This window comes from Rhinoderma darwinii, chromosome 5, assembly GCF_050947455.1.
Source record: "Rhinoderma darwinii isolate aRhiDar2 chromosome 5, aRhiDar2.hap1, whole genome shotgun sequence".
NCBI classification, from domain to species: Eukaryota; Metazoa; Chordata; class Amphibia; order Anura; family Rhinodermatidae; genus Rhinoderma; species Rhinoderma darwinii.
This window is the reverse complement of record NC_134691.1, coordinates 273,693,313-273,706,865: the sequence shown is the minus strand read 5'-3', so window position 1 is coordinate 273,706,865 and position 13,553 is coordinate 273,693,313. Positions and strand designations below refer to the sequence as shown.

The window sequence follows — 13,553 nt, the reverse complement described above, 5'->3', positions numbered from 1 at the left end:
TACAGTATCTGCTGTGTGAACCAAAATTCACTTTCACAATACATTCCTATGAGACCAACAATGAGCGTCTCATAAGAATGTATAGCGAAAGTGACTTCCTGTCCAGACTCTGTAAGAATCGGCTGGTCACAGTGCAGTCACGTGACATGACGACAGCCAGGATAGTTTAGAAACAAAGCACCTGGTAAGAGGATGACCTGCCCTAACTTTTATCAGGTGTACTTTCCAAACGGGTGCCACGATAAAAATAATTCACTTGTGTGTCCCTTTCACTTAACTCGCACAGTTACTGGGGAGAAGACCACCATCATAGCTTTTTCCCAGGAATCTCTTGCACTGCTGTTGTGGGTCTTTTTCCATTTCTATTTCCTTTCTTTAACATTGTTGAATGTGAGGGGCTCTTCCTAGTGTGATGTAAGAGCGGTCCTGTGTGATCAGGGCAGAGGAGATGCCTCCCCCTGCTGCTCTAACTTTCCTCGTAGGCCCCATACACACGACCGTAAAAAACGCCCGTAATTACGGCCCTATAGACTTCTATTGGCCACGGTTTACTTCCCGTTTGTGTACGGGAAGGTGCCCGGGCCGTTGAAATAAAATAATAATAATTATATATATATATATATATATATATATATATATATGTATATATATATATATATATATATATATATAAATGTGTGACAAAGGTGCTGTATTTACAGGAGGGAAACAATACGGTCGTGTGCATGGGGCCTTACAGCAAGTACTCTCACATGCGTACATTGAGGGAAAGATACTGCATCTTCCGTTCCCTCCTCCCTGTGTCCTATTTTATGTATTATTCAAGGCAGTTTTTTTTAGCAATTTAGAAGCAGGCAGGGTAAGGGGAACTACAGACTCTCAGTAGGTGAGTTTCATGCCACTTATAAGATATATTAAAAAGTTTCATATTTTCATATGTGCTACTTATTTGAAAAATATAACTGAAGGTATGCGGTAAGTAATACACTTTTGGATTATGATTCTATGTGCATCTACACTTCGTTGTCTGTATTTGTATTTAATTGCTCTACTACATTATCTATTTTCTGGCTACGGTTCAGATCAGTATAATCTATATTGCCTATTTGTAAGGAAAACTTTTTATCTTCGATAAACAACTGTATAAACCCCTTAGGCTAAACTCACACGAGAATGACAGATTTACGTGCGTAAAAACCATGCATAAAATCTGTCCGTGTGCGTTGCGTTTTGAAACAGTGTGCTTTGCGAGTGGCATGTGTTTTTCACGCACTCGCAAGCACTTTTTTTTAATTCAATGTAATTGATGTGTAAAACACGACCAGCACACGGAGGTGCGGCCATGTGCTGTCCGTGGTTTTCACACACCCATTGACTTCAATGGGCGGCTAGGTGCGTGACAACCCACCAATATAGGACATGCAGTGAGTTTCTCACAACGGACACTCGCTGCGTGAAAATTCACGCATGTGTGGATAGTCCCATTGAAATCAATGGGGCCGTATGCGGTGCGTTGTTTCAACGCACACAGACGAGATTCACGCTCGTGTGAAGGAGCCCTTGAATTACTGCCATTTCACCTTTTTACGGCAGTCACTAACGGTCTTTATTCCGATGCACGTGCCAAAAACCCAGCACGATAGTCCCATGCTGGGTATAGCGGCTGCTCAGCTGTCTAACGTCAGCCGGGCTCCTGCCCTAATGACCGACTGTTTAATCCCTTAGATGCTGTTGTCAATCCCTGTCACCTCATGTGTTTTCATAGGGCCTAATAAGGGCATGCAGGTCTGCCATCTTTGTACTCCTATTAGGACCTGCCAGAGGCAGAATCTAATAGGATTCTGGTCAGTTTCCCACTAACAGGCATAATACACTGCACTACATAGTGGTGTATTACGCAAGAAATCAAACAATTCCATGGTTAGGTCCCCTTGTGGGACTAATAAATAGGATCAAAAAAATGCAATAAAGTGTTCATGAAAAAATATCCCAAGTAAAAAAAAAATTAAATCTGCGTTTTCCCTTACAAAATGATTTTTTATAGAAAAAAGTTAAAAAAAACCACATAATGGATATTGCCACCGCGTCCATAACCATCTGAACTTTCAAATTGCCACGCTATTTATCGCGTATGTTAAACACTATAAAAAATAAAACAGAAAACGACAGAATTGCTATTTTTTTTTCAACTCATCCCAAAAAAATGGAAATCAAAAGGGATCAAAAAGATGCATGTACCCCAAACTGGTCAATAAATACTAAAGCACGTCCTACAAAAAAAAAAAGCCCTTATACCGCTCCATCAACAATAAAATAAAGATTGTTATGCGTCTTGAAAACAAATTGTTGTTTTTTTAGAAAAAGAGAAGTTGAGCAAAAGGAGTAAAACATAAAAACTATATAAATTTGGTATCACCGTAATCGTATTGACCCAGAGAATACATTTATCATGTTATTTATGCTGCACAGTGAACGCTGCTCTTTCAGCTTTCCTCAACTCCTAGGATTTTCACAAAAAGAATGATAGAAGTAGTTAAAGGACGACAAGCGATTGATTGAGTTTATTGAATGGATTGTGTACCAATCAATTCTTTTTTTTCAGCTACACTGCATTGTACTTCATAAAAGGGTTAAGATGTTCTAGGTTGACTAATGCCAAGTTATCAATTTTTAAAAAAAAAAAAATTTTATTACAATATTCTGCAGTAAATCTCACTTTTTTTGTTTTGTGGAACTGGAGAAGAAATTGACAACTTTAGGAAATTCCTATTTAAATCTACAGTACTTTGAGGGTTTTGAATAGGGGTTGGTATTAAAAGGCGTTTTGAAGAGGCTGGTACACTGCTGTAGTGTGCCTTGTGGCGGTAGTTGATGGTACGGTGGATACAATGTACAAGCCACGTGACTTGTTGGTGAAGTACAAGATTTCAATATGCTTCACATGTATAATCTGTGCTGCTGAAAATACGGCACACTACCGCAGCACGGCTGCCGCAAGTGCGTGAATCCTTTGCTTTTCCTACTAAATGGAAGCTTCACTTCCTCTTGCCGCTTGTAGATTGGCCAGCTGTGACTGTTCATTGATGTTGATGGAGAGGTCCCGTGGCCCTGAGGCATATGAATGCAACAACAGCTGTGGCAACCGTTCATCTAATAAAAAGGAAAACTTTTTTGTTTTTGGGGATATTTTTCTCTTATAAAATGGATGACACCTTCTATTTTCCAGCAAAAGCCTTAGGCCTCATGCTCACTTCAGTTTTTTCCTTCAGGGTGCAATCAGTTTTTTTCACTGATAGCACCCTGACCCATTCATTTCAATGGGCCCATGCACATTCCCGTTATTTTCACGGATCCGTTGTTCCGTGCCGTCAAAAGTAGAGCATGTCCTACTTTTGTCAGTGATTCAGTCAGTCAGTGAAAAAAACGGCTTCCGTGTGCCGTCCGTTTTTGACGGATCCGTTGCCCTAGCAACGGCAGGGCGTACCAAAGTTCACAGGCTGGGACATGTGACACGTTCAAATGAAGTTCAATACCTTCCGTTTTTTTTAACGGAAACACGGAAGCAAAACGAAAGTACAACGTCCGTTTGAAACGGAAACACAGAACGGACACGGAGTACACACGGAAACCACACGGATACCATAACGGGCGCACGGATCCGCGAGAAACGGCCGTGAAAACGTTGATGGAAGTGTTCATGAGGCCTTATAATATATCAAAATATGTAATTATCTTTTCATAATATTTTCCCTGTAAGTATGTTGAAACTATGAATCTACCCTACCAATGAATCACAGTTAACGATCCGGCACTGCTATTCTCTGGGCGCTATTACAGGAGTTAAAAGTGTAACATTGTAGTACATCTTTCTCACTTCAAATGCATAAACACTTAACTGACCCGTAAAGGCACAAATAAAATATTCATTTTAAGACCACTAAGTAAATGTGCCGCAAACACTTGATACTTGTATATTAATACGCAATTAGAAATAAAGAAAATTAACTAGAATCCTTTTAGCTTCTCATTATTGATTAGAGATTACATCTTTATTACCAACCACGGGTGATATTACATGTAACAAAGCAAGGAGCCCTGATAATACAATTTTACTGAAGTTTAAAATAACAGGAAAATAACAGGGCTCATTCAGATGAGCGTAAAACTCGTCCGTGTGCTGTGCGTGATTTCAATGGGGCCATTCACACATGCAGGAGTTTTCACGCAGCGTGTGTCCGTTGCGTGAAACTCACTGCATGTCCTATATTGGTGCGTTTTTCACGCCCTTACGTGCACATTGAAGACCATGGGTGCGTGAAAATCACATACAGCACACGGATGCAAATCCGTGTGCCGTGCGTGATTTGCGCATCAATTCCATTGAAAAATAAAATAGATGTGCTTTGCGAGTGCGTGAAAAACAAATGCCACTCGCAAAGCACATATGCAATAACGCAACGCACACTGACCAGATTTATGCGCGTATTTCACGCGTGTGAAACGGATACGCTCGTGTGAATGTAGCCTTGTGTACAAAGGGTATCAGCAAAAAGAGTTAAAGGGGTGGTAATCATTTGCTTTAGGGCTTATTCAGATGAACAAGTGTAAACTCGGATGTGAAAAACTTCTGTTTTTCACATTTGAGACACATCTGTGCGGGACCTGTTTGAGTCTATTGAGGTATCCGTGAAAACAGGCGAAAATAGGACATGTCCTATTTTTTCACGGGCCCTTCACAAGGCTTGGTAAAACAACGGCCGTGTTAACAGCCCCAATGAATTGAATGGGTCTGTGTGCTGTCCGCTTTTTTGACGGACAGCACACGGATGTATTATACGCTCGTCTGAATAAGCCCTTAAAGTGAATTGTGATATATAAAATAAAATAAAAGATCCTATTGATATTAGCCAAAAATGTCACAAAATAATCTATTCTTAACTATAACCCGTTATTCTGAATTCAGAAAGCATGAGACCGATCGGAGCAGGTCAATTACACAAGGTTAACGTTCAGTTCCCTTGTTCCCATTTTGAAATACAAAGAAAATCAACTATATCTAGAATGCATATTTCATAACAAATACGTGAGTGATACACAGCGGAGCTATGGAACACGCTGTTATTTCAGCTTCATCTCATCTGCGGTGCAGCTAAAAGCAAGTAATGGTATTGCAATTTTTATACACATTTTTTATAGCTCCATGATACATAGATTCCTTTATACACACAAATTCACAAGCCTACCTCAATATCTTGATCAAGTATTTGATAGTCTTTAGGCAAGCTTGGCAGTATTGGCCATGTGAGGTTGGCAGAAGCAGTTGGCAGAGAACTAAAACTTCCATTTTTAAGATTTTCTGTAGAATGCGACTTTGGTTCATGCCATCCCATGATATTTTCTGAAAATTCAAAATCTAGAAGTGATTTGCAGTACAATTTCAAGAGACATTTAGACCACGTCACAGGTGTCAAATTTCCTTGTGCTATACAGTATTGAGTGTTCTTGAGACTTTTCACTAAACAGCCCTGTTAAAATCTATATGGGACCCATTAAAGATCTTGCAAAAAGTGGAAAATCTCTGAGCCAAGAGCTTCAGAGCTTTTTTTTCTAGGAAGTTCCATCTCACGGGTGACATGTAAGGAGTTTTTAAAAACTGGGAGGTACACCCGAAGTACTAAGGTAACTTATAACATTTACATAGCAAGGAACTGTCACGTGGTTTCTAAGGCTCTTTTGATGCTGCGTTATGATCTCAGTTTTAATGTATAAGTCAGCTGTGAGGGTTGCCACACAGAGGCATCGATCCTGCATTGCCTATGATGGTATCCGTTTAATGGATACATCATAAACTCATGACGTATACATTAAGCAGCTATCGTTATAGCCTAGAGGTGACGGATGCCACTGCATCGGTCACAGCCTCCGTTTAACATATACGTCGTGAAGCTTCATTGATCAAACTGTCCATATATACATCAGACAGAGTCCTTTGCTCCTGCTGACAGTTGCTGGCGAAGCTCTCGCTACATAACGCTGCTGTGCGCAAGCAGGAACAAAGCTATTCCCTTTTCAAAAACTATAAAGCTGTCAATATATGGACAGTTACGTTCCTAGAGCTTCCCTAGGGGTAGCCCCAGTGATGTAACGGTCCATATACAGACAATTATATCACTGGGGCTACCCCAGAAGAGCTCCAGTGACGTGGCTTCCCTGGTCGAAGATAAGCAGCCAGCGACTCCAGCTGCTTTGAAGATTTTGAAGGGGGGATAGTGTGGCCGCCGTGAAGGTGGGCTGCAGGCTTTGTTCCTGCTTGTGCACGGCAATGCCACACTTGTTCTGGGGCAGCGCACAACAGGGCAGATGGAGCGAGGGTGTAGGATTCAGTGACCCCCTACAAGATCTTCAATCGTATACTGCCCGACGTTGGCCAAAAGAACAATTTATTGGCCTCTGTTGGTATAATGAAACCCTAAGGACACGTTCAAACGTTAATCGGAGGGCTAAAACGCAGTGTAAACAGAGCCGAAAGCAAAATGTTTTTTCCTAAAACAGCTTTTTTTTCTTTGCAACTCTTACCTGACATCACAGGTTTGTTGTTTTGTCCAGCCTGATAAACACTCTGCTGTAGTAAGTGGAGGCATTCACCAAGGCAGCTGAGGGTGGCAGCTGAGGTAGCTTTCAATAGGAGTAAATCTTGGTCCAAGGCAGAGAGAGGGCCAGAGCCTGAAAGGGATTCAATTGCATGTACTAGATTCTTCTGCTGCCCTTCCACCTCAGCCATCACCTACGTGATTAAAAATTATTGATACCATATTATAGTTAATATAAAAATGTGAAAATACCCAATCCAGAAATAAATACATAAAAGCAATTCTAGGAAATTTATGTAACTATATTCTAAGGTATATTTCATAATTGAGAACCATTAAAATGGGAAAAACCCTCCCGAAAATGTCACTTTTTTATTGTAGATTTTGAAGTTATGTCTCAAGCAAATCTAGTTGGCGCATTACTCCGGTTCCTTAATTTCATTTTAACCCCTTAGTGACTTAACTAAGTTTAACCTTTAGGACCAGCTATTCTGCCTATTGTTTTTAGGGTTTTTAATGGCGTTCACCAAGCAGGATAAAAAAAAAGTATCCATTTTATAATATGGGTTATTACGAATGCAGCAAAAAAAAAACAAGCCTCACAAATTGATGTAAAAATAAAAAAGTTCTGGGTCTCAGATTATGGTAACACAAATTTTTTTTCCCCTGTAAAAACGGAACTCAAAAAACAATGGGGAAATTGTGGCTTTTATCCACTCCACCCAACAAAATAATTTTTCAAAGTTTCCCAGTACATTACATGGTACCTTAAATGGTGCCATTAAAAACGTAAATTCATTCCACAAAGAAAAAAAAACCTCATATGGGTATGTCAATGGAAAAATGAAAAAGTTATGGTCAAAAAAATGTCCTGCTCATTGCTTAATTTAAAAATGGTGAGCGCCGCATGCAAATAGCATACCTAGAGTCATTGGGGCGGTGAACCAGTGTTGCATAATTACGGAGTCGGTGCATGCCTAATCCTTTGTGATTAACATCGCCATCTGCATGCATGCACGGGCTTTCAGAGCCGCTGATGCTAAAGTCAGGCAAGGCAAGCATGATGTAAATCACAGAGGAATAAGCATGCTTACCGTGCTGACTGTGGCTTTGCAACGCTGCTGCACTGCCCTGATAATTATAGGTATGTTATTTGCATATAGAGAAAGCCAATATTAACCCCTTCCCACTCCAGGACATACTGTCAGGTCATGCTGAGTGCATCGTTCACGCTCAGTTACCTAATAGTAGGTCATGGGAATAACCGCCATTCCGCCCCCCCTCCCAGCACATATATGAGCCGTGACAACTGCTATCACATACAGCAGTTGTCACAGCTCCTTCCCCAGAGACCGATCGCGGTGGTACCCGTCGATTAACGCCTTAGAAGCCACGTTCAATAGCGATCGCGGCTTCTAAGGGGTTAGAATACAATCGACGCCCCCACAACGTGGTCGGGGGCTGCCGATGTTTGCTATGGCAACCGGAGGCCTAACAACGGCCTCTGGGTCTGCCATTTACAGAAGCCTAGTAGGTCCTGCCAAAGGCTCGACCCACTATGCTTGAAGTCAGTGAGTAACTAACAGCTCTAATACACTGCACTACGCATGTAGTGCAGTGTATTAGAATAGCGATCAGGGCCTCCTGCCTTAAGTCCCCTGGTCGGACAAAAAAAAATAGAAAATCAGTTAAAAAAAAGTTGTGTAAAATAAAAATATAAAAATGTTAAAGTAATAAAAGTAAAAATTGCCCTTTTTCCCTTATCAAATAAAAATAATAAACTACACACAATTAGTATTGCCATGTCTGTCGCGGCCTAAAACGATAAAATTGTTTTGTTATTTATCCAACGCGGTGCACAGCGAAAAAAAATAATAAACCATACCAGAATCGCTATCTTTTTGGTGACGTCACCTCCCAAAATTTTTTATATAAACAGATCAAAAAGTCGCATGTATCCAAAAAAATTATACTAATCAAAACTACAGTTTGTTCCACAAAAAACAAGCCCTCACACGGCTTTCTTGATGGAACAATAAAAAAGTTATGTCTCTTAGAATATGGCAACACAAAAAATAAATGATTTAATTTTTTTAAGTATTTTAATGCGCAAACGCCATCAAAATTTTAATTTGTTATTGCCATAATTGTATCAACCTGCACGATAAAGTGAACATGTCACTTATAGCGAATGGTGAACACTGTATAAAAACAATCAATAAAGAACAATAGTATAATTGCACTTAGAAACTAGAATGAATACTGATCAAAAAGTCGCATGAACCCAAAAATGGTACCAGTGAAAACTACAGATTGTCCCGCAAAAAATAAACCCTCACACTGCTCAGTGGAAAAATTAAAAAAAATTCTGACTCTCAGAATATGGCGACATACTGTAATTTCCAAAATGGAGTCACTTTTAAGGGGTTTCCCCTGTACTGGTACCTCAGCAAATGTGACATGGTGCCCAGAAACCAATCCAGCAAAATCTACATGCCAAATAGCACTCCTGCCTTTCTGAGCCCTGCTGTGGGTTCAAAAAGCAGTTTATGGCCACATATGCGGTATTTCCATACTCGTGAGAAATTAAATTACAAATGTTTAGTGGGAAAAAATGTTGATATTCATTTTCACGGCCTAATTCCAATAAATTCTGCAAAACACCTGTGGGGTCTAAATGCTCACTATACCCCTAGATATATTCCTTAAGGGGTGTAATTTCCCAAATGGGGTCACTTTTGAGGGGTTACTACTGGTTTGGTCCATCAGGGACTTTGCAAATGTGACATGACACCGAAAACCATTCCAGCTAAATATGAGCTTCAAAAGCCAAATGGTGCTACTTCCCTTTTCAGCACTGCCGTGTGTCCAAACAGCAGTTTATCACCACATATGGGGTACTGTCTTAAATCGGGAGGAATTGATTTTCAAATGTTGGTGTGTTTTTTTTCTCCTTTATTTCTTGTAAAAATTCCCACGCTTTATCGGAAAAATATGTGATTTTCAATTTCACAGCCTAATTCCACTAAATGCAGCAAAAAAACTGTGGGGTCTAAATGCTCACTATACCCCTCAATAAATTGCTTGAGGGATTTAGTTTGCCAAATGGGGTCTTTTTTGGGGTATTTCCTTTGTTTTTGCACAAGACCTCTTCAAACCTGATATGGTGCCTAAAATATAGTCTAATAAAAAGGAGGCTCCAAAATCCACTAGGTGCTCCTTTGCTTCTGAGGCCGGTGCTACAGTCGATTAGTACGCTAGGGCCACATGTGGGATATTTCTAAAAACGGAAGAATATGGGCAATAAATATTGAGTTGCGTTTCTCTGGTAAAACTTTCTGTGTTACAGAAAAAACAATAGAATAAAAAGGATTTTCTGCAAAAAAAAACTTTGCTTTAATCCCTCTGAAACGCTTAACGTGTTAAGAAACTTTCTAAATATGGTTTTGAATACTATCAGGGGTGCAACTTTTTAAATGGGGTGATATATAGGGGTTTCTAATATAAAGACCCCTTAAAGCCACTTCAGAACTGAACTGGACACTAAACAAAAGGCTTTTGAAATTGCTGCCAAAGTTCTAACTGTTATGGAACTGCAAGTTCAGCAATTCTCCAAAGGCTGCTGGAGAGCGTGCAAATAAATCCGCAACCTTAAATCCATCACAACTCTGATCTGAGTCTAAGGCTACTCTAAGGTCTTCGCCAGAGCTGACCGCAAGGCAAGATGTTTTTTGCTGCATAGAACCCAGGTTGTCTTAGAAGAGTTCAGTGTTGGATAAGAGGTGCAATGCAAGCAAACCTGAACAAGAACCAGACAGTCCAGAACATTAAAGAGGCTCTGTCACCACATTATAAGTGCCCTATCTCCTACATAAGGAGATCGGTGCTATAATGTAGGTGACAGCAGTGCTTTTTATTTTAAAAAACGATCTGTTTTCACCACTTTATTAGCGATTTTAGATTTATGCTAATGAGTAGCTTAATGCCCAAGTGGGCGTGTTTTTACTTTAGACCAAGTGGGCGTTGTACAGAGGAGTGTATGATGCTGACTAATCAGTGTCATACACTCCTCTCCATTCATTTAGTCAGCGCATAGGGATCCTTTTAGATCACTATGTGCTGTCTTATACGAACACATTAACGATACTGAAGTGTTTAGACAGTGAATAGACATTCCACAGGATGTCTATTCACAATATCTGCACTTCGTTACTGTTTCTGTGGCATCATTTTTTTGAACGTTCTTTTCTTTTTATAGGACGTTACAAGGCATGGAACTTTAGCAGCAATTTCTCACATTTTCAAGAAAATTTCAAAAGGCTATTTTATAAGGGACCAGTTCAGTTGTGAAGTGGCCTTGAGGGGCCCATACAATACAAACCCCCATAAATCACCCCATTTTAAACTGCACCCCTCAAATTATTCAAAACAGAATTAAGAAAGTTTCTTAACCCTTTAGGCGTTTCAAAAGAATTAAAGCAATGTATGGGTGAAATTTACAAATATTTTTTTTTGTTGCAGAAATTCATATTTAATAATTTCCTTTAATTTTTTTCCAATAAAACGCAGAAATGTTCAATTTTTACAAGGCACAAAGGACAGAAAACACCCCAACATTTGATAAGCAATTTCCTTTGATTACGGCAATACCCCACATGTGTTAATAAACGGCTGTTTGCACACACGACAGATCTCAGAAGGGTAGGAGCACCATTTGGCTTTTGGAGCACAAGTTTTGCTGCAATGGTTTTCGGGTGCCATGTCGCATTTGCAAAGCCCCCGTGGGACCAAAACAGTTGAAAACCCCCAAAAAAGACCCCATTTGGGAAACTACACCCCTCAATGAATTTATCAAGGGGTATTGTGGGCATTTTGACCCCACAGGTTTTTTTCTGACTTTAGTGGAATTAGGCCGTAAAAATGAAAATCTACGGGTTTTTTTCTAATAAAATTTAGTTTTAGCTCCGATTTGTCCATTTTTACAATAAATAAGAGAAAAAGCACCCCCAAAATTTGTAAAGCAACCTCTTCTGAGCACAGCAATACCCCATATGTGGCAATAAACTTCTGATTGGACACACGGCAGGGCTTAAAAGGGAAGTAGCACATTTGGCTTTTGGAGCTCAAATGTTGCTGGAATGGTTTGCGGCGCAATGGCATATTTGCAAAGCCCCTGCGGGACCAAATCAGTGGAAACCACTCAATAGTGACCCCATTTTGGAAACTACATCCTGAAGGAATTTATCTAGGGGTATAAGGAGCATTTTGACCCCACAGGTTTTTGGCTGAATTTAGTGGAATTAGGCCATGAAAATGAAAAGGTAAATTTTTTCCTATAAAACATGGACATTTACAATTTTTACAATGAATAAAGGAGAAAAAGCACCCCAACATTTGAAAAGGAATTTCTCCTGATTACGGGAATACCTCATAAGTAATCATAAACTGCTGTTTGGACACACAGCAGGGCTCAAAAGGGAAGGAGCACCATTTGGAGCTAGATTTTAGCTGGAATGATTTTCGGGTGCCATGTCACATTAGCAAAGCCCCTGCGGGGCCAAAACAATAGGTGCCCCCAAAAGTGTCCCCATTTTGGGAAACTACACACCTTAAAGAGGCTCTGTCACCAGATTTTGCAACCCCTATCTGCTATTGCAGCAGATAGGCGCTGCAATGTAGATTACAGTAACGTTTTTATTTTTAAAAAACGAGCATTTTTGGCCAAGTTATGACCATTTTTGTATTTATGCAAATGAGGCTTGCAAAAGTCCAAGTGGGCGTGTTTAAAGTAAAAGTCCAAGTGGGCGTGTATTGTGTGCGTACATCAGGGCGTTTTTACTACTTTTACTAGCTGGGCGTTCTGACGAGAAGTATCATCCACTTCTCTTCAGAACGCCCAGCTTCTGGCAGTGCAGACACAGCCGTGTTCTCGAGAGATCACGCTGTGTCGTCACTCACAGGTCCTGCATCGTGTCGGCCAAATCGGCACCAGAGGCTACAGTTGATTCTGCAGCAGCATCGGCGTTTGCAGGTAAGACGAACTGTAGTTTTTGTGGGGAGATTTTTGGCGAACTTGCGACTTTTTGATCACATTTTGTTAAATTTTTTCTGAGACAAGTTGATCAAAAAAATACATTTTTAATTTAATTTTTTTACAGCGTTCACCGTGAGGTAAAAATAACATATTTTTATAGTTCAGGCAATACCCAACCTGGTGGTACCTATTATGTATAGTTTTTTCATTTTTTTATTTTTTTCTAATTATGAAGGACTTGATCAGGGAAACCGGGCGATTATTGTTTTTATTACGTAAAACTTGGATTGTTTATATTTCTTAAACATTTATTTTACTTTCTTTTTACACTTACTAGGGGACTTGAAGATCTGATCTTCTGATCCCCGATAAAATACACTGCACTACTTATGTAGTGCAGTGTATTGTAACTGTCATTTTCCAACAGGACCTAATAGGCTTCCGTACCTGGCCAGCCAGGAAGCCATTGCTAGGCTTCCTGGTTGCCATAGCAATCATCGGCACCCACGACAACTCACGAGTTTGGGGGCGTTGAGGTACAGAGGGATCCCCCTCCCTCTGTCAATCACTTCAATGCGGCGGACGCCATTGACCGCCGTATTGAAGGGGTTAAACGGCGGCGATCGGCGGTAACTGCAGTCGCCACCGTTGCAGCGGGATGTCAGCTGTATGTTACAGCTGACACCCGCTGAAGATGAGGCAAGCACAGGTCCTGTGCCAGCTTAATCTTCAGGACGTATCTGATACGTCGGATTTCAGTAAGTTATCTGCAATCCTGACGTACCAGAAACGTCAGTTTGTGGGAAGGGGTTAAGGCCCAAACTAGGCTGCATCATTAAGGGGTTAAATCTATTCTGTGAATGTTTGGAATAGTTTTTAAAAGTCCTACAGCGCCATGCCGGCAGTTTGAAGGCCAAAAGGCGATGACA

At 40.4% G+C, this 13,553-nt stretch overlaps 1 protein-coding gene across 3 annotated transcripts in view; it reads right to left on the bottom strand.

Annotated features, from left to right (window-relative positions):
* The window catches only part of OSBPL10 (oxysterol binding protein like 10), a 362,776-nt gene that overhangs the window by 122,761 nt on the left and 226,462 nt on the right, over nt 1–13,553 (bottom strand). For all 3 annotated transcript variants that reach the window (XM_075827172.1, XM_075827173.1, XM_075827174.1), the window contains 2 exons: nt 6,577–6,784; nt 5,244–5,398 (listed from right to left, as the gene is read on the bottom strand). In XM_075827172.1, the coding sequence (XP_075683287.1) occupies nt 5,244–5,398; nt 6,577–6,784 (363 nt within the window). The remainder of the gene's footprint in view (nt 1–5,243; nt 5,399–6,576; nt 6,785–13,553) is intronic.